This window comes from Acipenser ruthenus, chromosome 21 (assembly GCF_902713425.1).
Source record: "Acipenser ruthenus chromosome 21, fAciRut3.2 maternal haplotype, whole genome shotgun sequence".
NCBI lineage: Eukaryota > Metazoa > Chordata > Actinopteri > Acipenseriformes > Acipenseridae > Acipenser > Acipenser ruthenus.
This window is the reverse complement of record NC_081209.1, coordinates 8,755,895-8,783,248: the sequence shown is the minus strand read 5'-3', so window position 1 is coordinate 8,783,248 and position 27,354 is coordinate 8,755,895. Positions and strand designations below refer to the sequence as shown.

The following is a 27,354-nucleotide window of genomic DNA, read 5'->3' as shown; positions in this document are numbered from 1 at the left end:
GCAGCATCAATCTGACTCCAATGCCTTTCATCCTTCCACGTATCTGTTTATCATATTGTCATCCAAACCAGAACAGAAGAACAGACAAACTGAGAAGATATTACATGCATTTTGGGGTTGTGTTAAAATGAATGCAACACGGCAACACATTCAACATTTCCAAAGTAAGGCACACAGTGATGCCTAGCTTCTGCATTTTGGGTGTAGCATGCTGAGGGATGCCATTTAATAGAAATTATGTTAATATTGTCTTAAGCTATTGTTCTTTGATACTAAAAAAGCAAATCCTTAATTACTGGAGAGGAGAGAAATGTCCAACTTTCACAGAATTGAAACATCTAATGCTATATGATTTATATGATGTACTATACAGATAACAGATAATTCAGTAGTTCAGGACAAACTCCTACGAGATGATGATTTAGATGAACAAACTTTATTGATGAGGTATGCAAAGCAATGAACATAGAACAAACAATTTGGCAGAACACCTCCTTGGATCAGATTCCCTACCTGGCCGCAGAATGAGGCTGGACACCCCCATAGAACTATACTTAGGAATTTAAAGTATGAGATGGGGGTGGGTGGTGGGTTGCGAATGAACGAATGCGAAAGGGCAAGTACACAGTTTATTTATACTAGTGCTGATTATTCCATTTGGATTCATTAGATGATATGATTCAATAGATGAAGCGATATTGTGTGGGGGTTTGTCCATCCTCCCGAGCCAAAGCTGTAAACTAAATTGAAATGTCTTTCTTTAAATGTGGGTCCCATTTATAAACAAATTACAAAAATACATATAGTATATATATTACCAGTGCCTTTAAGAAAAAAATGCTGTAACACTTATCATATTATGGCTGTTAAGTAATAATTATCACTGAAGGTATGGGTTGTGGGTTTAGGTGTATGCATGGTAAAGTTATATATTTGAGAATATATTTATTATAAAATTGCATGTGTGTTATTTAAAAATATTTATTAAAAAAAAAAAAAAGGACAAGCGCAGCTCCTGAAAACCACTCCAAAAGATAGCATATATGTAGTAATGGGACAGTGAGAAAAAAAAAATACAGCTACAGTATTTTGACTTTTCAAAGACAAATCAGTATTGCTTTTAACAATCATGGCGCACTTTTAAACAAGCCCCTTCGGTCTTTGTAATGGTTTGAATTTCAGATGCTGGCATCTGTTTTGATTTGAAACTACAAGGCGTTTCTTTAAGAGAGGGAGGGAGGGTGAGAGGGATGAGGTCATTGGCTTTGCTGAAGCTGGAAGAATCAGCCTTTCTCCGAGTCAGGGACCAACCGTCTAGTTTAAATCTTTAAAGGCTCCAACACAAACAGCTGGCTGTAATTCCTGGTTGTAACCGTTCAGAACACAGCACAGCAGGTTAAAGACACTCTCCCATTCATACCCTATCGACACTGATGAATAATGCAGAATTAATACATGTTGAAATACATGAATACATTTATACATTATAGGGGATAATCTTGTGACTGTCTGCAGTAAACCATAACAAATAAAGCTCTCATGAATTGCACTGCCCCCAGTCCTATAATAAACTATAACTAGCAATTGTCTAGTTCAGTTAAACACTTATTAATTTGTATTTATTTATTTAAAACACAGTCTTTTAGTAATTGTATTAACTGTTCATTACAAACATCATAAAGGGTGTAATAAAAAAAAAAAAGGAAAATGCAATTAAAAACTATTTGCGTTCCACTTTTTTTTTAAAACTAGGGAGGGGATAAATGTATGCAATAAATGTAAATGTTTTAAACTATTACTCTTTGTATTCAAGAATGTAATCTGCGTTCAGTACAATTGTTATTGAAATTTAGTACAAATATAATTTGATTAATCACAAAAAGCCCACAACAATAAATCACATGTTTAACATATAATTGTGAATTATTTAGGTAGTGAGAATAGGGTTAGAGAAAGACAATAAAAGCCAAAAGTGATATCAGCTAAGAGAAAGTCTCTCTCTCTCTCTCTCTATATATATATATATAATTAAATTGAATAGACAGATTGCAGTTACTAAAGAAAGAAGATGCTAAAAATGTGAACACTGCTTAATAACAAATGGTTATAGACATGAAAAATGATCCAGTCCGGGTTTTTAAACATCCTTGTAATGAAAAGCATGTGTTCGGTTCGCTTCTAATAAGCAACGGACAAGCATGAAGTAGTTTATAGCTGTGGTTCAAAATAAATTACCGCTTAAACCTGCTCCAGACTACTGTTGCAAGATGAGGTGTTGTTTTGTAATGTTTACCTATTTTATATGTTGCTATGCTTTGTATGTGTAGTTTCTTTAATTCAATGTGAAGACAAGCTTGTGGAAAGTTACTGACTAGGACACATTTCTTATTTGGACAGGATATATGGAGGTTGTCAGTGTCATGTACTGTTCCTGTTTTTCGTAACCTCTTGTCGTAATACTGTAGATCTTATTAGCAGGGTGTGTGCATGAAACTGAGTATGCTTATTAGAAGGACCAAGAAAAGGTACAAGAGAATTAATAATTGTTGAAGAATGATGTAAACCACAGGTTAGGTATAAAAAGGCTTATTTAGAGTTCATTGACCAAAGTGCTCTAAAATTAGAAGACTATTAAACTCGGTTGTCTCTGAAATTGGTAATTATGCACATTAATACCTTTGACGAATCATATTGAGTGAATCATTTTGGGTTAATCCAAAAAATAAGACTCACACCAGAGAGACACTTAATACTATAGTCAAAATTCAATAAACGCCCATGTTTCACTCCACAACAGGGTTTACTGTAAATTTAATAGGATATCTCACCCCTACAATCAGACATATATATATTTTTTTGCTGCCTGCAGATGACAGTCCTAATGTAAACTGGTATGAATAGAATGACTTGGAAGATGATGAATCTTCCCTATACTGTCAGAGTCTGCCACCTAGTGGTGCTTTGTTCTCAGACCATGTCATGAAAAATACTTCACTAAAGCTATGTTTTGGATGAAATCACAACTCCTCTTGATGTACAATTTTTTCTATAAAGTCAACAAAAAACTTACATAAGCAGGAGTTTTTTGGTGTTCCCATGTTCACCACCATAATGTTAATATTGTGCCAGTTTAAATTACAATATAGGATTTGTCATATTTCATGGTACAGACTGCTGTGTGCATTTCAACCAATGACCATTGAGACCAAGTACAGTAGCGAGTAACATACATCCCCTGCCACCGCTGGAAAAAACCCAAACATGACCAATATGTATACAGCAAAGAGCAGTAAACAGCAAGAATAGTTTAATGAAAATTGTAAGTAGTATTTAAAGACCTAGATGTGATTAGTAAGCTAATTGGAGACAAGTAACAAGGTAAAATATTCAAAACGACCGATTTACAACAGTATGTGGAAAATCACCTCTAATATCCCTACAACCTGATTCTCCCAATAACTTACATATTAAATGCCAAGTTTCATTACAATTTAAATTAGCTGCTTTCCACCTATATGAAACAATGCAAGTGTGACAGAGGTACAGTCAGACACCCCTAGTATTAAAATGGTACTAAAAGAGGCAAACATTTTTTCTACATTGAATTTCTTTAATTTTTCAAAGTTTTTTTCTTTTCTTTTTTTTTTTTTTTTAAAGGAAATGAGTTTCAAAAAAGGAAAAGGTGACGTGGGGGTTGATACATCGAAACATTTCTAAAAACGGCATGTCACCAGGTTTCACAAACATAACACCTTCAACAATCTGTTGTCTGTACTCGAGTGTTTAAGCATGCGTTCAGTAGTTCTTATTTACTTCATATATGTTTAACCGGAACTAAAAAAAAGAACAAAAAAAAAACCAGTAGAAATTCACTGAAGCCATTTCTTTGTTATCACTATTAGCAATGAAAGAATGCTGGAACAAAAAACTTTCCATAATAAATGCCAACCTTATAAATATGGAATTATAACTTTAAAATGTGTACTATTTTAAAAAATAAATCCTGTATTATATGGGAATTCACGTAGGTTGTGCTGTACTTCAATAGGGTCTATCACGACGGTCCTGACGATGATCCCCCCTGGAAAAAACATTAAAATTGTCAGATTATGAAATTCCTCATTACCCATCTAGGATTGCAACAATACAATGCAGTACAGAAATTGTCAATGCAATTACCTCGACATGTATTGTACTACTTTTGGAAGTTTACAAGAATACAATTCAGTGAACTTTATATACATATTTTTTTTTTCTTTGAAATTATATTCTATACTGTTATTTACATTAATATAATTTCCTTTTTAAAATAATCTAAAAAATAAAAGTTCTAGATCCAGACGACCATTTATTGTGGTATCATCATTTTCTGTTCAGCTTGTATCGTAATGTGAAAAATCTTGTATCGCTGCAACCCTATACCCATCCATAACAGATACTGCAAACCAAAACAAAAAGCAGGTGGATTTAACAAAATTGATCAATTGTCTACTCCAACAGTAAGAAGGGTATCTGACATAAACAAGCGCCTTCACACAAGGCTGCACTGCACAAGTGAACTTGTTCAAGGAAGGAAGTAAGGATATTTTCTCAAGTAGTACGGTAGGTGTACATATCAAATATTTGTATTGGCCATGTTGCTATACTTACTTCATCTCCATTTTCCCCGGGGGTCCTCCTCCTCTTCTACCTCCTCGACCTCCCATCAGCTCCATGGGCGGACCACCCCTCCTACCCCCAACGAATCCTCCTCTGTCCATCCCTCGGCCCCCTCGGAATCCGCCCCCACGATCTCCTCCTCGCCCTCCTCTGAACCCACCAGGACCCCCGCGGTCCATCCCCCTGCCTCCACGCATACCGGGACCACCTCTTCCCCTATCACCACCTGAAGATAAAACACAGGAAGAAATAAATATACATAACAATCATAGGTAGTGGTTATAAAACAGCAATCCTTGTACCAACATTACTTGCAGTAGATATCATTTGCTTGAACAGAATAAATTACTTACAGAAAGCTATCATTGTAGCTAGGAAAATAATTCCACACATTGTTCGCTACCATGTAGGCAGCCTACAAAACAGTTACACCCTCCCCAAAACGAGGATTTCTAATCCATAAAAACCAGTCCGTACCTGGTGGAGGGAATGGAGGAGGCATGAATCCTTCAGGTTTGGGAGCTTTGCACTGATTGCACTCCATCCGCCAGGCAAAGTTCTGGTTACCACAGCCACTAAAAAGAAAGAACAACTTCAAAACTAACACCAGGCAGGCATGCAGGCCCTGTTATCTTGCTGTGTATAACTGAAAACACGAGGCTAATGAAGCAAGTCCAGCTCTCATATCTGCATGTCAAGCTGGATTAATTACCCCCAGTGTTCCTTTACACTCCCTCTCATGCAGTTGGTGGAGGGGGTTATAACACTGTATACTTGCAGAAAATCGATTTCTTTCAACAGTTCTACAAAATGACAAATCTGATGCTTGTCTACAGCTGTTCTGTCCATTAAACCTGGCTTGGCAATATGGCTTTAACATTGGTTGCACTGTGTGGGTTAAGTAAACCATCAATAGATGTTAATATACGGACTTCAAACTAGAAAAATCAATCACTACAATCTATCCAAAGCAAAATACACCTAAACATACTGCTGGATAACTGATCTTAAACAACCTACCAATGTTAGAACCTCATGCTCCCCAAGCCAAGAGCTTTAGTTTTGTCAGGTACTTACGGGTTGAGGCACTGCCAGTCTCCAGCTCTCTGCTGCATGTTCCCACCCACGGGCCCCCCTCTTCCTCCCCCACGTGGTCCCCCTCTGGGAGGGAATACACCCCTGTCGCCTCCTCTTCCACCACCACCACGGCCCATCATACCTGCAAAGCCAAAAAATACAGATCAGATAGTTTCAATTCAGACTACCATCCTCGCTCAGATGTTAATCATTAACACAACCTCTTAGTGTATCTTGCAGGTCAAACACAACAATACATTTCTGTATAGATTTCATCAATAGAAATAAAATTGTTTTTATGCGGTTAAATATTAATAAACAACAAATATGATGGATTTTGTATGGTGTATGGCCACACCCACTCAAATCATGCTGGCCAGAATAGAACTGGAAGTTACGTATGAAAAGGTAAACACACATGGCGACTGCCGCTGAAAACATAGAAGTTGAAGTCGAAGACCAAATTAATTTTAGGGAACAGGTGCCACACCCTACATTTTTGAACCGCAGGCGAGGCAGTGAGATCCCACTTATCAACAGAGGCAGTGACTAAATGGGGGAATCGACAAGAAATAGTTGTGGACCCTCCAAAATCTGTGGTGGATTGGCAACACTGCATGGTGAGTGTAATTTCCAAAATTGTAATGTGTTTGATTATCAATAATATACGCTTCAGTATCTATACTCCAATTAGTTTATATTAGTTTAGCGATTGTTCAGTAGCATTTGTTTTATCCCTGTCTGTTGTTTTAGGTGAGACAAATTTTTCAGCAGCACGATAATTGCTGGATGACACTTTGCTGATAACCACGAAAAATTGCATCATAACTTCTTCGTAATCCCTTTGATACTTGACCCCTTTTCAATCCACTCATCCACATAACAAACACATAAAAAACCTTGCCTTATATTTGGGCCAATTTCTATATATATTATATATATATAGTGTGTATACTGTGTGTTCATGTTGGTTTCCTATAAACCCTCAATGATATATTAATATATAAAAAAATATTCAAGTAAGTCGCTCTCCAGATAATCACTGTCGAGTAAAGTGCGCGCCACAAATGACAGAACTCTTTTGGTGAACGGATTTCGAGATGAAGTCCTCTCTTTTGACTCAAACTGCACCCAGGAGCGAAATACTGCACTTTTTCCCTGGAAAGGCATGCATCCAATGCCCTGACAGGCTGGAGTTTGTGCAACCCCCAAACATGCAAGTATTCACCATATTATTACTATTATTTTTTCTTCTCTCACAAACCTGTAGGCCAGACATACAGGCCGAGAACTGTTTCCCTTTTGATGGTAGGCGTGGTCCGTGATCCACATTAATCACATTTTGAAAAAAAAACCTGCAAGATACACTAAGCAGGGTTGGTCAATGTTAATTATTAAGTGTCATGCTATTTAAAATCAAGAAGGTTTTCTCTTAATGTTTTAATTTAATGAATTAAGTTACCTAGTTAATTGTGAATTAAAGGGACCCCAGTTAATTGATCTCTATAATTCAATGCATTAACATGATAGTCAGTATTCCACATTCAGTTGTCGTTGCAAAATGTATTGGCTCAATGAATACATGCTTGACGTTTGTATGCCTCATCTTTGTTAAATGCAACGAAGCCTAATTTTGCATTGTCACTTAAAATAAAATTGCATATGCATATTCAGAATGCATTTACTTGTTTTGTTGTTCTTTTATACAAAGTTTATAAAAAGTCAATTGTTTACATGCTGTTAGTGTACATTTTTTAATTAATGCTACAAAAAAATGATTAACTGTTAATGTAATTTATTATGATGACTATTTAATTTAATTCATTAACTGTGCACATTAAAAATTTGCCCAACCCTGCCCTTAAGGCTAGTCTTAACAATCAGATACTCTACCACACAAGAATTCAATGGCTTACCCCACCATCCATTTAACTTGGTAGATTGTTTTATTTCTCTTGCCAAAAGTAATCCTTATTTTTTTTTCAGTTATCCCAAAAAGTGTGGTGGATGTTAACAGGGCTTTAACCCCACATCACTACTCATTCAATCCTTACCACCACGTCCTAGAGGAGGGCCTCTCATATCCCGGGGCATCATTCCCCCTCGCATGAGGCCCATCAGGGGCTTCCTCCGAGCCATGGACACCTTCAGCTTCTTACCCTGGAAGTCTTTGCCTTAAAATGAAAGACAGACGTGCATGGATCAGAACACAACCTCTACTTTTTAAATTATAGTCAATCATGTGTTGGGACATCATACAATAAAAGGGTAAATCTCAAAAATGCATAACACACTTTATATAACCTCTTCACTGTGCTGTTTTTACCTCCATTTCTACAGATCAGGACATGAAAATGACTTGGTTTGTCAGATGGATTTTACACCCTGCCCCATAAATATCCCAGATATCTTAAATCACGGCAATTTTCTCCTTAGTATGTGGCTCTTTGTCACATTCACAATCTGCTTCTAGTGAGCTGGTTTTTAAAAAAAAAAGCCATACCACTGCTCTCTAGTAGTCAGCAGCCTAGGAAATCGCACAAACTGGAGTGCAAGGCACTAATTCCACCATGCACTACCCAATTTACACCAGACCTACCATCAAACCACTCTGCTGCTGTTTTGGCAATTGGAGCATCTTCATAGCTCACTGTTGCATCTCCCTTTGGCTTCCCAGTGTCTTTATCCGTGTAAATGTTAATGGCAGGCAGGCCGGTTCTCTTGTTAATCTGTGGGAAAGTACAAGAGCAAGTTCATGAAGCCAACACTACCAGACTGCTTTTTATTGTACTATGAAGATTTGGATTATCTTAACACTTCATTATTAGTCTGCTGCTTGGACACTTTTTAGAACTTTAAATTTTGCATGTCATTTAATTACCTAAAGATAGAAGTTTAAAAAACAGTCTTTGATCCCGTTGGCAGGCAGGGCCCTCTCATATAAATCATCCTGGGCAAAGATGCTCTCTATTTAGGCTTTCCGTCTGCTTGCTGCAATAGGGACTAACATGCTTTTCAACAAGACTCATCTGGCTCAATTCCAGATAAACAGTGGACATAAATGAAGCTGTAGTTAAAGCTACTACTTTGCAGCAGTACTTTGTTCATTAAACATTGGCTCAGATTAACACTCAAAACGGCATCTGCTCCAGAATTGATACCTCCTCCATCAACACTGCTCTAATCTATAAAAAGCATCTCTCTCAAAACAGACAATAGAACCTGGGACTATTCTTGAAACGTCCTCAAGAAAGCCATAGCAATTTCTCAAGATTATTGTTTATTCTTAAGACATTTAAGAGGATGCCAAGATCTTCAATATTTTAAGAAGTTTTTTTAGAGCCCCTGGACTTTAGTGTGAAAGGACTATATTTGAAATGCAGCTCCAACCTTGGGCATATATCAAAATGGTTAAATGAATTTAGTCAAATACCTTAATGATTCCACAGTGCTTGAAGAAGTCTGCTACTTCCTCCAACGTCACATTTTCACACAGCCCCTGAACATAAACAGTGTTGTTTTCAGAGTCATCCGTTTCTTTAGGAGCTGTTGGTGCACAACCAAAATTGTCAATTGTTTAAAATTGTGATCCATCTCCAGCTACAGTTAGATGACTGTACAGCTGAATTGGTACGATGACTTCAGCAACATCCCAAGCTCTCAAGTCCTCCACACACCAGATACTCAACAGTTAACTACAGCTTCTAATGCGTAGCTCATACAAAGTTTACTTGGATTAATTGCTGTAAGCCAAATTTAAAGTTAAAACAGTTGCACCTATGAAAATAATTACAAGAATTGTACCTGTTGCGCACTTCTATTCACTATATAGGTCTCAAATGTTTGCTGTTTCAAGTGTTTAAAACATACTACACATAGTATATCACATTTATGCTAATCTGTTCTGTGCTTCAGTTCTTGGTATATTTTGTACTAATAAAAATCAGTTACCAGGCTCTGGATCTGGTCCATCATCCACGGGGCCTAATGTCCGTGAGGAAGGGGAGAAAGACAATGGAAAGAGCAATTAGTGGGTGCGGATTAAACTTGTACCTAAAGCAAAATTACCATGAAGTGCAATTCAAATATTACACTTAATGGTATAATAGGACTAACATATCTATACATTTTACCCAGGCACACTTGCTCAGATGAGCGTTTCACTGGTACTCTTCCCAATTAGAACCAAAACCTCTGTGTGCTTTTAAAAGCTTTAATTTTTTTTTTTTATTTGCCAGGACATCCAATTTAGGTAGTTCTTAAATACAATGATTAAATACACCATTAATGCTATATAAAACAAACACGTTTTTCCATGACCCAGTTTTACAGAGTATGTGCCATTTACATCAGTGGCTCCACCACCACTAAATCCATTACAAATATTTATACCAGGGGCTCAAATGGGACTATTAAATCCAGTCCTCATAGCATTAAAACTCAGGGCACCAGCACTAAAGAGCTTGCCTCTTTACCACACGTATTTTTTTCGTTGTGAAACTGTGTGCATTGCATTTCATGTTCACCTTTGATGTGACCCATTTTACTCTCTAAAAAAGCCCTTGTGTTTGTGACTGCTAGGTCCTACCTGGACCAGAGGACCTTGTTATCTGAACCCCTTTACACCCAATTTCTCTACGGCCGGCAGTACACTTTAAAAATGAGGGCATATTAGAAATATTGTGTACCAGTACAAGTGCGCATATATGCACACATTTTTCTTTAAAATTATTAAATGATCTTATTTACTGCACAAAAGTAGTGATAATTAGCTTTTGTTATTGTTTTTCTTGGGTTGTTTCTTTACTAGCCAGTGTAATACTCATTAACTTACCACCAGGCTTAATGAAGCCACCTCTGTCTCCAGCGATGCTGGGGAAATAAACATGAAGATATGAAGGCGTTTTCCCTTAAAAGAGCCGGTTCCAAACCTCGAGCCCAAGGAGCTCGATTGGGGGTGGGGGGTGGACATGGTACTGGCTAGAGCTTCCATTACTATACACAGGCTTTTGGATCAATTACATTTGGGATGGTAGCGGTTATTTCGGTTTGGCTTTTTCCAAGTCCCCTTCAAGCCATTCTTTTATATAAAAAAAAAAGGAGGGTGGGGGGGGGGGCAAAATTTCACATAGGTTTTTTTTTTCCTTTAATTGTTTATTACCATTTGGGTTTCAAACCCAGCATTTTTTTTTTTTTTTTTTACAGCAAACAGAAAAAGGATTATTTGGAGGTGCAGTACTTTTGTGATCCTTACAACCCACCCACCCTAAAGGGCAGACCCCTGGCCCCCACAACACCAGCAATATTCCATCTTTATCCTCCTTTGGGAATGTAAAGTCCTGGCAACGAGGATGCAATAAGAGGTTGTTTTTTTTGCTATACCGCTCATCCAAGTGTGATGAAACTCTGTTATTAATTTATATAATGTAACACACTAATCTTAATTCACCAACCAACCAGATTTAAAAATGGGAAGTGTTATCAGGAATAGGTGAAAAAAGTAGGGCAACCACCTATAAAAGCACATCAGTGTTTTTATTGCCATTGCCATTTTAAATCAAAGCACATGACAGACACTGAAACAAAAGAGAACTGCACCTTAAATAACCATTTCTTACAATGTGTAAGCTGATGCATGCAGCTTTTAAAAATACACTTGTTTAATACACTTTTATACAAAGCTCTGCTCTTTAAAGTTACACAATTGCAAAATAAAATTACCTTGTATATTTTACTTCTTAGTACTACATTACAATTTGCAGAGATATTTTTTACAAGTTACAAAGTTTATTTACAGATTCACATTTCACACTCTTTTTCAAATATTTCTCTCCATCTACATGTAGGCACCGTGTCTCTGTCTAAGTCCCACTTTCATTACGCTGCCGGCTCAGTACCGAGTACAGGTACTTTAAAAGTATTGATGTGCATACATGGATCTCACTTTGTAACCTGTGGCATATAAATGCGACAAAGCATGTTAAAAAAAAAGGTTTTCATGTTCAAGAATAGTCATTGACAAAAGAGAAAATATGCAATCCAACTGCATTTCAAAACCACATTTTGTTTCTACTTACCTGCACATTGGTAAAGGTGAAAGCAAATACTCACATTTGAGACCTTCCCCTGCTAATAGGGGAGGGCAACAAAAGGCCCTTATTCCTCACCCCGCCACAGAACAAACCCAATAAATACACATGGACTCCTCTTCCAAATCTCTTTCATCCCCAAATCCATAAACTATGCATTCCACATCCATCCCCTCATACTTTCCACCCATTGGTGCCATTATGATGTATAACTGTAAATGTGTGAGAATACTTTCACCTTTACAAGAAAAGAAGAACTCAATTTGGTGCCAACATTAATTCAAAGGCTTTGAGTGGAACAAGGTGAACCCTTCAGGACGCCTACTGAATGTTCAGTCTTTATTCCTTTACTGGTAGTTTGGATTACTAGCTAACAGCAAAAACTGAATTTGTAGTGTTGAGCCTTCTAATACAACTTTGTCTTATTTCTCTAAAGAAAAACTGGCCTTTAGTTCTCAAAAGGGTTCACCCGTTATTTTTCTCTTTAAAATATCCAACGCTGTATGACATACAGGTTGTCCACATTGTTTTAATAGGCAGGATGCTACACTGGAGTACAACTACATTAAATTAATTTATATGGCTGACACACCATTGTAAATGTTTTAAATATTTCTTGGTGCTCGTAGGGCAGGAAATTCAGCATGGTTTTCCATTTGTAAAAACTTACCTTCAGCACAAACCTGAAACACTACAAAAATTTGAATACTATAACACGCAAACTTTTCTGGCCAGGACAACACACCATCTAAGTATTCAACCAATATAAAAACAATGAAACTATATAGCAAAATTCCCACCCACATATGTACAACTCTTGCACAGTAGCATCCTGCATATTAACCTGAATGAATTTAAGCACCGACTCAAACATACTGAAACTAATCAACTGGCAACATTAGCACCTGCTTTTTCAAGGGGCCCCATCATTCTGCATTATATTGGCCTTTTGTTTTTTTTACCTACGCACCTTTTCAAGTTTTGCCCAGATTCCTTTCAGCCCTGTATCAACTGCTGCTGCTGTGGCTAAAAAGAAGTGTGTGAGTGAGAAAAAGAAGAGGTGTGTCCTTACCCCATGCCTCCTCGCCCAAGTCCCCCACGCCCTCCTCCTCTGTTCATGACTCCCCTGTCAAAGCCTCCTCTTCCACGGCTCCGGCTCTCCCCACCTCCCATACCACGGCTCTCCCCTAGACCAGGGAAGCCTCCTGGCTCTGGCCCCGAGAAGCCGCCACCACTCAAGCTGTTAGGGTGATCCTGCCTGTAACTGCCTGAGAAACACAAGAGGAAAAGGGTCAAAACTGCCATCAGCAAGCAAAGAAAGTTACACATGGTAGAAGCTTGAAACTGCACTTCTATTGATTTCATTTTAAAAACAGGGGTAAGCATTCCAAACAAGTTTATTTCCAATGATGGGCATGAGGATAATTTTAGGCTGGGTCTGGGCAAGACACAGCACAAAATGAAAACACACTTTCAGATTGGGTTTATTTGCCAAGAAATTTTGCATTCACGCGAAACAAAAGGTTTCAGCAAACATATGTATGCAAAGTATTCAGGGGGTTAGCAAGCTGACTGGGGTTAACCAACTGGCATCACAGCTCTTAGTTAGCAGACTAATCAGTGGTAGAAATAACAACCACATACAAGAGGAAAACATTGTGCTTACTATACTGGTTCTGTTGACTGTAGTCACCTTGTTGCCCATAGTTACTACCGCTGCTGCCGCCGCCACCACCACCGCCACTCTGCTGACCATACTGGCTAGGAGGTGGCTGACTGTATGAGGAGCTGGATGGGGGTGGGTAGTTGCTGGGCTGTTGTCCATAGCTTCCCTGCTGACCATAGGAGCTTTGTTGGTTATAGTTTGCCTGCTGCCCATATCCACTCTGCTGCTGGGTATAGCCTGCAGGCTGGGAGTAGGTACTCTGTTCATAGCTGCTAGGCTGGGTAGGGGCAGCGCTGTAGCTATAACAATTCAAGAAAAAGAACAGGCAGGCTAATGGGAATGAATACTTCAGAAACTCCTCAACTCAACTTTAGCAGCAGTGTGGAGTAGTGGTTAGGGCTCTGGACTCTTGACCGGAGGGTCGTGGGTTCAATCCCCAGTGGGGGACACTGCTGTTGTACCCTTGAGCTAGGTACTTTACCTAGATTGCTCCAGTAAAAACCCAACTGTATAAATGGGTAATTGTATGTAAAAATAATGTGATATCTGTATAATGTAAAATAATGTATAATGTGATACCTTGTAACAATTGTAAGTCGCCCTGGATAAGGGCGTCTGCTAAGAAATAAATAATAATAACAATAACTTTGACAGAAGGGAAAAGAATGTTTAATGCAGTCTGTCCATTCTTGAGCTGTGTATAAACCTGTTAGAGCTATAGAAAAAGCTATGATTGGATAAATATACAAGGCAATAACCAAGGGCTCTATATTAATGGAGCTCCTGTCAGAGGTAGAGTCTATGTAAACGAAGTCCAATTACATGTAAAACTAACATTTAAAAAATAAAATAAACTGCAATAAGAAAACAGGGCTATCCTAATTAAATGCAGGGCAGGGATCAAATTGGATGCCATAACTATGCACATGACTTTGATATATGGAAGTCCAGTTCCAGCCATATTAGTATTCCAAATGGGAAGAGAATCCCTGCACAAAATGCTCAATACTTAAAATGATTGTTCATGAAAAGCTAAAGACATTGGTCAGAGATCCAACAATGAGCTTCTATATCATTAGATGGGAAATGCAAAAAGGGAGGAGTGTTACAGGGCAATACAAGAACATATAAAAATATGAGACTCAAGAACAAAAAACAAGCAACACTGGACTGCGCACCAGAGGTACCTGCTGGGATATTTACCTGGTAGGAGGGTAGGAAGCCTGGGCACTGACTGACTGGACAGGGTAAGAGCCAGGCACCTGGGGGTAACCGTAATTATTCTGGCTGTAGCCCAGGTTGGCTTGGCTATAGCCGGCTGGGTTAGACTGGGCCTGGGTATTCTCCTGTGGTTTGCTGACTTCCTGTACTCTAAAAGTAAAATTTCAGTCAGGTTATAAGCTCTTCCACTGAGGAAGATGAAAAATGACAAAAAAAACAACAACAAAAAAAACAAAACAAAGTAAAGGCTCACTCATTTGAAGGCGTCAGTTACCAGAAAAAAGTGCATTTCTATGTTATGGAAAAAATCAGGGCTTTACATTTTGAGCCAGAACCCTTTGACGTTCCCTAGGTAGTAGCTGTTTCTAGAAAACCTGACAAGCTACATTCATTCTTATAACCAACCTTGCTTCCTATTACCAAGCAAATATAATTGTTTGTGATCTAGTGCAAAATGACTCGAGTTGTGAGAAGGTTTTTCCAGGACACCCCTCAGATGTGTTTTGATTGTTTGGTGTGCAAAAAGCACCTATTAATGAGACAACCACCACAGTTCAAACAAACATTGGCATGCAAGAGAAGACTTAAACATATTTGTATGTATGGTGAACCTGCTAGAGTGTATGACAAACATTTCTTTCTTTCTTGCTTGCTTCTCAGGCTATTCAAAACACACTTAAATAAAATAAAAATGCTTTATTCAGAGCGAGTCTATACAAGTGAGTATTATATAAAGCAAGGAAACAGGGGGGGGGGGGGGGGGGTTGTTGAAACATTACACTTCCCCCTAAGTTTATTTCCATAACACAAGATACTAGGGGTGAGACCGAATAGTCGAACATTCGACTATTCGATAACGATGGCACCTATCGACAAGTGAATCCAACATTCGAAAGTTAAAAAAAAAAAAATGTATATATTGATATTATTTTAAAGCCTTTACTGCTGATTGGCTCTCTATGTAGCGGTAATGAACATTGACTGGAGGGTGGGATTTGTTATTTCTTGTCTGTGATTGGCTAAACTAGAACGTACCTCGGCTAACGATGGCTTCCTCACAGAAAAGTTCTGCATGGAAATACTTTGACAAAGTAAATGAAAACACTGTTAAGTGTAAAATATGTGCAGTGCAATTAAACTACCACAAATCTACAACTGGTATGTTAACCCACCTAAAGCCAAACACCCTTCTGCGACGCTAGCAACGACAGAAAGGAAAGAGGACCGCAACAAACCGCCATTGCATCCTTTGCAGTGAGGCCTCGTCAGTGTGACAACGTACGTGCTGAAAAAACATCAACCCTTATTGCTAATATGGTGGCAAAGGACATGCTTCCCATAAGTTTTGTTGAAGGTGAGGGATTTCGGGAGTTGATGAAATTTGTGGAACCTGAATACACAGTCCATGCACGAAAAACCCTGCACTAAAACAATTACCACTCGACTCGAAAAAAATGCATGCCGATTCCGCAGAAACTTGTCAAAGGCTGAGAAGGTGGTGATTACTACAGATGCGTGGACTGCACCGAATACCGAGTTGTACGTCATAATAACTTGTCATTTCATTGAGGATTGGGAAATGAAAAACGTAGTTCTACAGACTCGTGCCACGCCAGAGAGGCATACAGCAGAGAATCTCGCAGATGTGTTGAACACCGCTGTAGACCATTCGGGTTTAAGGGGGGAAATCACTGCCTGTGTTCACGACAATGCCAGCAACATCATCTTCGGAGTTTGTTGAATGGGACTCGAATTTGTGCTTTGCACACACTCTGCAGCTCGCCTTCAACGATGGCTTTAAACTTGGTGCCATACATAATGTAGTCGGTGCGGCCAGCCGTCTTGTGTCACATTTTTAATCACAGTGCAATAGCTACTCAGGCTCTGAAGTTGAAACAAAAACAAACAACTCTGCCTGAGCACCGTCTGCTGCAGTATTGCCGGACGTGATGGACATGCTGATTTTTTTAAACAAGAATAAGTGAACATGATGATAATAATGGACATTGCTAGCCTAACTATTCCTAAAGTTTTTGTTAGGATTTTTTTTTTGCTTCCATGGAAGGCTAGTGCGTTAATGCCACTCAGGCCTTTTTGTTCATTCATTTATTTATTAATATTATTAAGCTAGCTACATACATAGCAAGCTATTGCCTATACAGGCTATTTATTTTTTATTCACTGGAACTCGAACGCACAGGTATGTTGCCGATCTGATTTAACGTAGACCGGTAGTCTATATGTTGTGTGTGGTTTGAAAACGTGGGAAAAGTAAATCGTTTAGTTAAGTGGATTGTATAAATTAGCTAGCTAGATAGTCTAATGCATTTTGTATTTCGCTGTTATGACCGGAAAACATTATTGCCACAAGGATGCTAATGTTAAGGCATTTGCGTCGCAGCTCACATTGCTAAACTATTATTGAATGAAAATTAAATTAATAATTGAATAAAAATTATACAGGAGACGCCCATATTTTATAAGCATGCGTTACTTTTTTTTTTTTTTTTTTTTTTTTTTTAATTGTCACAACCTTTATAGTTCATTTGAAATTGTAATTAACGGAAAAGCTTGTGACAATATCGGTAAAAAAAATAACACTTGCTTGCAAAATACGAGAGTCTCACACGAGAGTTGACAGGTATGCTTATGTTATTGCTGCTGTTATGGCATTTCTGAATGTTTCCTAATAGGAAGGTGTTTTTTTACATAGCCTAATGTTTATTTAACAAAGTTGTTAAAGTTGTTGTGTTAGCTAAGTATTTTAAAATAAAGTTCAGAATGTATTGCAATTGCAATAATTGTCACTTTGCATTATTTCGCATTTAATGTACGTCTCATTTTAAATGGTAGGCGGGGGGGGGGGGGGGGGCGACTATTCGATTAGTCGACCTCAACAGCTGTAGAATTATCGATAGTCAAAATATTTGTTGTGCACATCCCTACAAGATACAACAACCATGTTTTTGTATGAACTATTTTAGTCTCTGCTACAAAACTAGCAGTCCCTGTCACAACAATAAGTACATTAACACCTTTCTCTGACAGATTACTATACTGATTCACAATGTATCTTCAGAAACAACCTGATTATCTTCTTTTTTTTAGCCGATTGTCAAATCTGTTGCTGCAAGAAAGGGTTAATATGAAGGAAGAGAAAGCATATTCTCTGGGGGGGAAGAGAAGAAATCTTGAACAATTGTATAAATCACACTTAAAAACATTGTAGCATCTTTAGAAAGTGAACATTCCTGTTGAAATAATCCAGTCCAAGCCCAGTGGATATTGCACCAACTCAACTGTTTCCGTTTTCTTTACCTAAAAATAAAATGGTCTGATAGGAAAATGTTGCCCTTACAAGACACACAATAAACCAAGCAGCATAATGTTTACATTAAATATTGTTGTAGTGTTTGCTGAACAGTGAATGAAGTCTAGAGCAGCTATAAAAGTTAAATTGACAAAATCTACATACATAGGGCAATCTCCTTTAGGAACTGCTGCAATCAGCATTGTGCAGTCACACCCTTTCAGTATGGGGTGCTTTACAGAGTTATGCGGGGACACATGCTGGCTGTAGGTAAATCTTCAACTTTCATTACAGACAGAAATCAAAATGGAACGCAAACACTGATGTTTAACTCAGTAGAAATAATCCGCACATTTTCTGGGTTGAAAGGTCTGTGTTGTTTCTTGGATAATTCAAGGAAGGAGAAAGGGATACCATTTAGAAAGGAAACATTTCATTAAGTCCATATTTACACAAAAAAAAGCATGTTTGATTTAGTCTTTACTAAAATCTGTGTGTGTGTGTGTGTGTGCATGTATATCCCAAAATACTGTGCTATGCTGTGTTATGTCCTTGTTGACCCTCAGTTACGCTTTTATTATCTGGTGCAGTGCCAGAATACCAGATTTTTTTTTTTTTTTTTTTTTAGAATAGCCTGGGGTCGACAACCCACCCCACTGTAGCTGAGATAAAAACGTCACATAAGGAAAGAATTTGGTGAATTATATAGCCATGCTTTTTAAGGGGACATGTGCAAGGGCTTCTACATTCTTCTAGTCAAGACTTTGTGAAATCGGTGTGCAGTCTTTCTCAAGCCCCAGCATCCATGAACAGCACTGTGTAAAGAAGGAACTCTCTATTACCTTGTGGGTGCAGTGGAGGCCGGCTGCTGCTGCCCATAGCCGGCATAAGCAGGTTGGGAGCCATAGGCTGGTTGGGTACCATAGGAGGCCTGGGTAGAGGTGGTAGAGGCCGCTGCTGTGGTGCTGTCATATCCTGCTGTCCCATATCCCTGCACAGGCTGTGTGTATCCCTGGGGGGCTGCAGGGGCTGCAGTGTAACCTGCTGGGGCACAAATCCAACATGCATCAGAGGAGCAGAGATGCTAATTCGTTGAGATACAGGAAAACCAACACACACAGAAAGACATGCATGGGCAGGAAGCATACGCAGGCTTATATGGAGTGCACAGACCTCTCCCAAAGCATTTCCTTAATCATAAATCATTCCACACCCCAGCAGATGATTTAGGCTACTAAAAGAGAATGAGAATTAACACTGACGTTTTGATGGGTTGTGCTGGTACACATACAACATGTATGAACTAAAATATAACACACTAGCTTGAGACCACAAGTCTCCTCAATTTCCACCTCACTTGAAAAAAAATACTTTTGCAGTCTTGAACGCTAATTTATTTATATTATACATATATATATATATATATATATATATATATATATATATATATATATATATATATATATATATACATATATATACACATATATATATATATATATACACACACACACACACACACATATATACATATATATATATATATATATATATACACACACATTATATACATATATATATATTATATATATACACATTATATATATATATTATATATATATATATATATATACACACATTATATATATATATATATATATATAATACACACACACACACACACACACACACACATCTAATGGCTGATACTATTAAAAAGGCGGCACCAAAAAACACGTATTCACTGTGCAGTGGAACACAAAAGTAACAGGAATTAATACATAATCTTTAACCTAATTAGTACATGTAAGGTAATATTAAATAAGCCAGATGGCATCATGCAGAAATGTGCCAGCAGTTTAGATAGCCAAGTGCATAATAACTTGGATGAATATTATCTAAAGAGAAGCGTTGAGTCCTCAAAGGTCAGTGAAATGGTAACAGTTCCATGCTAAGAATGACAGATTGCCCAAACCTGTATTGGTCCCTTCTGCTTTGGGGAATGCAGAGGCAGAAGAAGCAGAGCATATGAAATATATTGACAATGACTATCTCATGACAGCTTCAGCAAAGTCAACACCCATCACCAATAACTTTCATTTGTTTAACCCTTTGCGGTCCATTTATTAATTGCGCGTCAGGCACGCCAGGTCTAATTAATTTTCACACGCGGAGTTAATTTTAGACGCGCTGTTTAAAAGTATTTTTTTTCAGTCAAACGGGTTTAAATGGCCCTGCATATCAACAAAGCACTCACTAGGTATCTCCAGCCCCGCCCCACCCTTTTGTTTGCTATAGCGTTCACCTATGTAAGAAATAAATAATAATAATAGTCGTACATACCGATCGATCATCTCCGGATCACTCGTTTTATCACCAAACTTCTCAATAATGCGATCCAAGTCATTATTTTATTACTATAACATCTCAAAAAAGCTCTGCAAATGTCCGTGTTTTCTGTGCGCTGATTCAGTCAGCCAACTTGTTTACTTCAGACCGCCCCCGTTATCTGATACCCGATACCATGTATGACTATTCATGAGATACGCCTTTTTTTATTATTATTTTTTTTTTCGACTTGTCTCGGCTCCTGTCCCTCCCACTCGGCAATTGAATGGTTTTTTCGGCTTTTTCCGGCGAAAAAACGACTAGACACACGTTTATTGCGTTGCTATAATGATGTCGGACCCAGTCCGACAAAGGACCTGTGAGGAATAATTGCAATGTCGGACCCAGTCCGACAATGGACCGCAAAGGGTTAAGGTTATATTTTTAACCCTTTGCGGTCCATTGTCGGATCTGGTCCGACATTGCAACTATTCCTATCAGGTCCATTGTCGGACCCTGTCCGACATCATTATAGAAACGCAAAAAACGGGTTTTAGTCGTTTTTTCTCCGGAAAAAGTCGAAAAAACCATTCAATGGCCGAGTGGGAACGACAGGAGCCGAGACAAGTCGAAAAAAAAAAAAAAAGGCATCTCATGATTAGTCATACATGGCCCTGGTATCAGATAACGGGGGCGGTCTGAAGTAAACAAGTTGGCTGACTGAATCAGCGCACAGAAAACAGACATTTGCAGAGCTTTTTTGAGATGTTATAGTAATAAAATAATGACTTGGATCGCATTATTGAGGAGTTTGGTGATAAAACGAGTGATCAGGATATGATTGATCGGTATGTACGACTTATTATTATTATTATTATTATTTTTTATTTCTTACATAAGTGAAAGCTATAGCGAACGAAAGGGTGGGGCGGGGCTGGAGATGCCTAGTGAGTGCTTTGTTGATATGCAGGGCCATTTAAACCTGTTTGACTGTGAAAATGATACTTTTAAACAGCACGTCTAAAATTAACTGCGCGTGTGAAAATTAATTAGACCTGGCGTGCCTGACGCGCATTTAATAAATGGACCGCAAAGGGTTAAATATCAATTTCCAGGCGTGTGTAATTACTTTTATTACATGTCCCATTAATTGCTTAAAAAAAACAGTAGTACTTCATAAAGCAGGAAAATGTGCATTTATTTAGTACTTGTACCTGGTAAACGAAGACATATTGCTAAGCTCTTATATCAAAGTGTACAGAACCACACTAATGGATGTGCATTGTTTGGTACATTTTTTTAAAGGACGGTTAGGGTAACCAGATATAGTTGTACTATCTTACACCTGCAAGAATGGGTGTAACCTAGCAGAGTAAGAACAAGGACGTACCCACAACAGCACATACTCCACATTATTAAACACACATGAATGGCAGGTCCTTACCAGCAGGTGGCTGTCCATATGTGGTCCCATAGGCTGCCTGTCCATAGGCAGCTGCAGAGGACTGTGGCTGGGTATAAGTGGAATCAGAAGGTTGGCCATAAGTTCCATAAGCCTGTTGACCGTAGCTCTAAGGGTAAGATCAAGCATGCATTTGTATTAAAAAAGCAGGTGGTGGCCACAATCTTATTTTAGGATAGATGACAATGTGTTACAAAAATGTGTACAACCCATGCTCTCAATATCCAAAAACATACAAATGAAAACAAAACAAAAAATTGACAGATCGTGAGCCAATATATTAATTATAGACCTGATAAAAATGCAATAACTTAACCAGTGTGACTATTGAGTTTGTTTTCCTTACTGGGGAAAAAAGTATACTGCCTTTACAATGTTCAACAATTAATTAGCTGATCTATTTCAAATGTATGAATAGACAGAACTGTCAATAGTTTAGCATAGTTTCCCCCCTCCCCCCACTGTTTTACAGCAGTCTACTTGTCAACCACTGTTAAGTATCACAGCTACATAACCAAACTTTCCAGTAATTAATGTTAAAAGCTGGGTTTGACAGCAGTACAGGGGGAGGAGAGGAGACAGAGTAAGGTATCCTCATCCAAATCTATTTATTACTGGGATGAACGTTTGACAAACAAATACTGCATGATATTAAAGTAAAGGAACAGTTAAAAACAGGTTTCAGTTTGGTCAGTTTGACCTCCCTACTGAATTTAGTTGCAAGTAACTCATTCTATCAAAGGAAAAAAAAGAAACATTCAGCCAAGCAATTTCTGTTTTATCAAAATCATGTTTTTTTTTTTTTTTTTGGAATACTGAACAAAGCTTACAGAAACAGATAGAATAACACTACTTCCATGAAACAGGCTCTACAGATTTTAAATAGGTAGAGATTGAGCAAAGCATCAGGTCATTTGATTACATACCTGTGTAGTCTGTCCATAAGTTTGAGTTGGCTGGGCTGCATAGGAGCCATACCTAAAAAATACAAAATCGATTAAACAAAAAATAAATCCATCACTAAACAGGTACATCAGTGGCTTGCCTAAACTAATGTTCTTGAGCAAGGATGAAATGGACAAAAACAAACTGATAAGAAAAACAGGCATGACAAGTAGTACATCCCCAGTCTAAGATAAAATACAAAATTGAAGCCATCGCCATGACCCACAGAATGTACACATCAAAATATGTAATATGTAATCTTGGGCCACAGAATGTTGTAGAACTTATCCCAACTGAATAAGCAGTTCTCTGTGACAAATAAACAGGCATCTCCACTATATTGCTGGATAGGGGGTAATTACACAATTTTTTATGGACAGTAGTGGATAATTACACCTTTTATTAAACTAAGTCCCTTACCCTTGCTGGGCTCCAGCCTGATTGTAGGTACTGTAATCTGCAAAACAAACATATGCATTTAAAAATAATGTATGCAGTTAAGTCTAAATATACCGTTCCTTTCATTCACCAACCAGCCAAATTATTGTCATCGCACATGTCGTATCCTTTCACAGAAGAGTCGTTGTACTAAACTACAATTAGGGTAATGTCACTAACTGTATTTAGTTTGAGGACAATAATGGTTTTATCAAGACCATCATGTTAATTTTACAAACCGATCTGAACTTCATGGATTTGCTTAACTGTTTTTCCTAGCACTGCAGAATGAGCTTTCAAGTGCTGAAAGTAACACATCTGCCATTGCTCACAGAGCCAGTGATGTATTGTACAATCCCATCACATTGTAAGATAAATAACTAACTGCACCATGCACGCATTTTAGGATTCAGCATTTTCAATTAAAAAAAAAACAAAAAAACACAATGCATCTTCTCAATGCAGTCTACCTACCTACAGCTATGGCAAAAAGTTTTGCATCACCCTGTAGAATTACCTAATTTTGCTTCAAAGTCAAATGAAACCTGCTAAATGTTATGTTAAGATATTGAATTACATACCGCTTTGTATTTTTCCCCATATACTTAAATGTGATATTTCGAAATCTAACATGAAATACTGTACTACTATTATGGCTTCCAGTAGACTTTTGCGTTAATTTTGAAATTTCTCTGATTACATGATGCTAAATAAAATGTGTTCATACAGTTTTTTCCCCCCCAAAAAATTTGTCTCAATCCTAAAATTCTAGGTGAATCAAAACTTTTGGCCACAGCTGTACATCAAAAGAGGAAAAAGACAACTCAGTAAAGGGTCCGGAGACATGCAATGCTAACAAAATGGCTAAAACTAAAACATTGTTGGACAACAATATACTCTGAAACACTTAAAACCAAAGAACAGCAATTCCTTTGTACACATTAAAACCACGGCCGCAATTGTTATTTTTTGTTCACTGGTCAGTCATGCTGCACTCTGTACACTTATGGGTTACAGGCAATTGGATTTCAGCTGAGGATTGATATATCTTTGCAATTCATTCCATTCCACAGGTGTTGTTCTTCACTGGCCTTCAAATCACCACTTTTAGATTTATTTTTTTACTGAATTTTGACAATAATAAAAACATTACAAAAAAAGTATAGATTTTCAAATCTGCACATGGACATTCAGTTTTCCTAAATTCTGTGCCAACAAAAGCCTGGTCTATGCACATGTAAAATCTAGAATTACATTAAAAAAGCTCCTAGCACATTTCATCCCAATATAGAATAAAATAATGCAATCAGTGCTAGCAAGCACCCAAAAGAACTGCCAGTGAACACTATAAATATATAAAACATACCACCACTTTCAACTTTTAAAATGGATTTACAAACTATAGAAACATTCCTTGTTACCAACAACGTCTAAAGCCATCGCTACAAGGCTGCTGCACTTCACATCTCGTTAGTCCAAAAAGGAATCCTTCTCCACATGTTTTAAATCCAGCATAACACACACATGGTTTGACTCTTGGTCCCCCAGGCTACAAAATAACTGTTCTGTGGTCTAGAATAGCTTTGCTATCAGCAAACAGGATCTTCAGGTAGACAACAGTAACAGTGATACCCTACAGTGAATTCTGAAAACCAGTTTGGAATTATTATTATTATTATTTATTTATTTATATTTTTTAAAGACACATACAAGAGCCAAAAAGTCAGCTCAATATAAAAGTATGCATTAGTAAGGTATATTTCCAAGCTCTTTTATGCCTCAAAAGTAAAACTAAAAATATGTGGTAGCAGATGCCCCCTATACAGTACTGACATAAATCATGTATAGAGCTATTATCAATATGATAAACCTAAATATTGCAGAGGACACTACACTATTGAAAAATGTTTTAATAGTAAAATTAAGTTAAACTACAAACAGCAGACAAACACCTTTCAATTTCCTTGAGTACAGTAATTAGTACTGCATTTAAAACAATGTCAATGCTCTCTACCTGCCCTGTAATAAGGTTTACTAACCTGTTGCAAGTGTAAAGTTTAGACCTGCTGCTTTATCACCACTTTTCTTCTCTGTCTCTGTACCTAGAGCAGTAAAAGCATTGTCTTTTTCCACTCCTCAATAAGTTAACTTAACTAAACCTACGTAATGACTTGTGGAACATATGCCAAACTTCCAAAAAATGTAATTAATAAAAACCACCTTCTGTGGAAAAGTACATATATATTCAGAAAACAGCTTCCATAATTACTTTACTCACTAGAAGTGCCAATAATATTTTATTCAAATGTACATTCTTAAAATAATAATAATAATAATAATAATAATAATAATAATAATAATAATAATAATAATAATAATAATGACTAGCACCTATCACTTTCAAATCTCAACAAGGTAGCGCCAAGACAAGCACTGGGTGGAGGGTAAATTAATTTTGAGAAGACTATACTGTGGTCACTGTTGGTGCACAGTGGATGGTAAACAAATTGCTATATTCTCTTCACACATTTAATTTGCCTAAATAATTTAGTTAATTCACATTTCTATGTTTGAGCATGCATTCCAGACCCTTCTAAAGACAAAGAACCCCACTACATGGAAATGATCTCACAATGAAGACAAACTAGTCATGAAACTTGAGTGGGTGTTGAAAGCCCAACTGGAATTGTGGGGCAAAGTTTTTTGTTTTGTTTTTTTGGAGGGGGGGGGGAAGAGATAGAAAAAAAAACAGAACACAAAACCAGGTCTGACAGGACCCAACTCCATAAATATAATTTCTAGATTTCATCCAAATTCAAAATAAACCAGATTACACTTGCCAAACAGATAACACTCGGATATAATGAAACATAATAATAAAGTACACAGCACATTTATAAATAACGTGTTGTATTTGAACGTAAACGCCCTTAAGCGCACATGCACCTGTTGAGTGTGGTGCATGTATAAAGTGGGACCAATGAATGATCCACGAACGTTGCACCAACACAGGCTTCAATGGCCCCTCGTGTTGGCTATCAGGAAACAACCACTGACCATCTACTTTGTAGAAAGAGTCTATTGAATTCTTGTCCTTTTTTTAAAATAGCAATTTCAAACACATCTTGTTAAACCTGGAACTGGATAAATTATTTTGATGCGAATGGTCTAGTAGTCATTAAATAAACACGTTCCTTTGCAATGCTGATGCTTTGATATTTTAGGGTCCAACGACATAATGCAATTAAGACTTTGTTGTGTTTAATTTTGTGACACTCAAAGACCTGATGGACACGTGCAGCTTATCCTACGTACAGTCAGAATATTCTTAGGTGTGTTTTTATTTTTAATCTGCTTATCTGTTCGGTCTAAAATAACACGCAGAACAACCCAGGAATGAAGGTTTCACTAAATCAGATTGTCAAGATTGGTCTGTATTCGGTCGCACGAAATCACGCCAATGCAATGCCACAAAACCATCAAGAAAACATGGACCACAACACATCTCTGCAAAAAAAAAAAAAAAAGAGGATAGCTATGCATGTCAATGTAATGTGGTATTTGCCGAATATTAAAGCTTACACACGGTAAAAACGTAAACCCAGGTATTCAATAATAATAATAATTTTAAAAAAAAAACTACCCATTGTTTAAAATAAACGTGCTAACCGAAAACAAATATACAGTTTGTAAACCCCTCCCCCACTCAAACAGCGTAACCTCGCTATTTGTTAGTTAAAGAAACTCAGCTTCCTCGGCCATTTTATTTCTAATCGAGGTAAATGATTAGTAAAAAAAAAAAATACACAGGCAACCAAAATGTCACAGTTTTCATGAACGCGTAAAGAATAAATTAAACGAAACGGCTTCCCTGCCGCCCTCACCCGCTGTTGAAGCCATCTTGTGTCCTCAGAGCGCTGTTGAGAAGCGCATGCGCAAATAATGGTGGGTTTTTAGGATCTTCCAATTCTGGCTATTATAGGGGAGGCGGGCCATAAACGGTGCTTTTTTTAAAGACGAGAAAAAAATATTTCCATTTTAAAATATTGTAAGTTATTTTTAAATCTATTGGTTGTTTTCTTTGTATTAAATTGCCTTGGAGTGAATTCATTATTTGTAGTTTGAAAATGAAGTAATCCCTTTCCAAGGGCATAAGGTT

The 27,354-nt window shown here is 37.6% G+C and overlaps 1 protein-coding gene across 9 annotated transcripts; it reads right to left on the bottom strand.

Annotated features, from left to right (window-relative positions):
* Nucleotides 1-2,794: 2,794 nt before the first annotated feature.
* On the bottom strand, nucleotides 2,795-27,193 carry LOC117427975 (RNA-binding protein EWS-like). Of its 9 annotated transcripts, none has more exons than XM_058994753.1 (18): nucleotides 27,080-27,193; nucleotides 23,178-23,214; nucleotides 22,739-22,790; nucleotides 21,795-21,921; nucleotides 19,998-20,015; nucleotides 18,865-19,066; nucleotides 14,695-14,862; nucleotides 13,492-13,790; nucleotides 12,898-13,093; nucleotides 10,571-10,608; nucleotides 9,688-9,720; nucleotides 9,170-9,282; nucleotides 8,336-8,465; nucleotides 7,791-7,910; nucleotides 5,737-5,878; nucleotides 5,137-5,234; nucleotides 4,651-4,885; nucleotides 2,795-4,081 (listed from the first exon to the last, which is right to left on the bottom strand). In XM_058994753.1, the coding sequence occupies exons 1-18, from the start codon at nucleotides 27,093-27,095 to the stop codon at nucleotides 4,042-4,044; spliced, it is 2,064 nt and encodes a 687-aa protein (XP_058850736.1). In that variant the 5' UTR covers nucleotides 27,096-27,193; the 3' UTR covers nucleotides 2,795-4,041. The 9 variants fall into 9 exon arrangements, with proteins under 9 accessions (XP_058850736.1, XP_058850737.1, XP_058850739.1 ...); XM_058994754.1 differs by having other exon boundaries at nucleotides 18,865-19,063; XM_058994756.1 differs by having other exon boundaries at nucleotides 19,998-20,012.
* Between the last annotated feature and the right edge of the window lie 161 nt (nucleotides 27,194-27,354).

Coding starts and splice junctions, on each gene's coding strand:
- LOC117427975 (XM_058994753.1), bottom strand. Junction 22,791..23,177: donor CAGGCTGGAGCCCAGCAAGG/GTAAGGGACTTA, acceptor TGTATTTTTTAG/GTATGGCTCCTATGCAGCCC. Junction 9,283..9,687: donor TGGACCAGATCCAGAGCCTG/GTAACTGATTTT, acceptor GTGCACCAACAG/CTCCTAAAGAAACGGATGAC.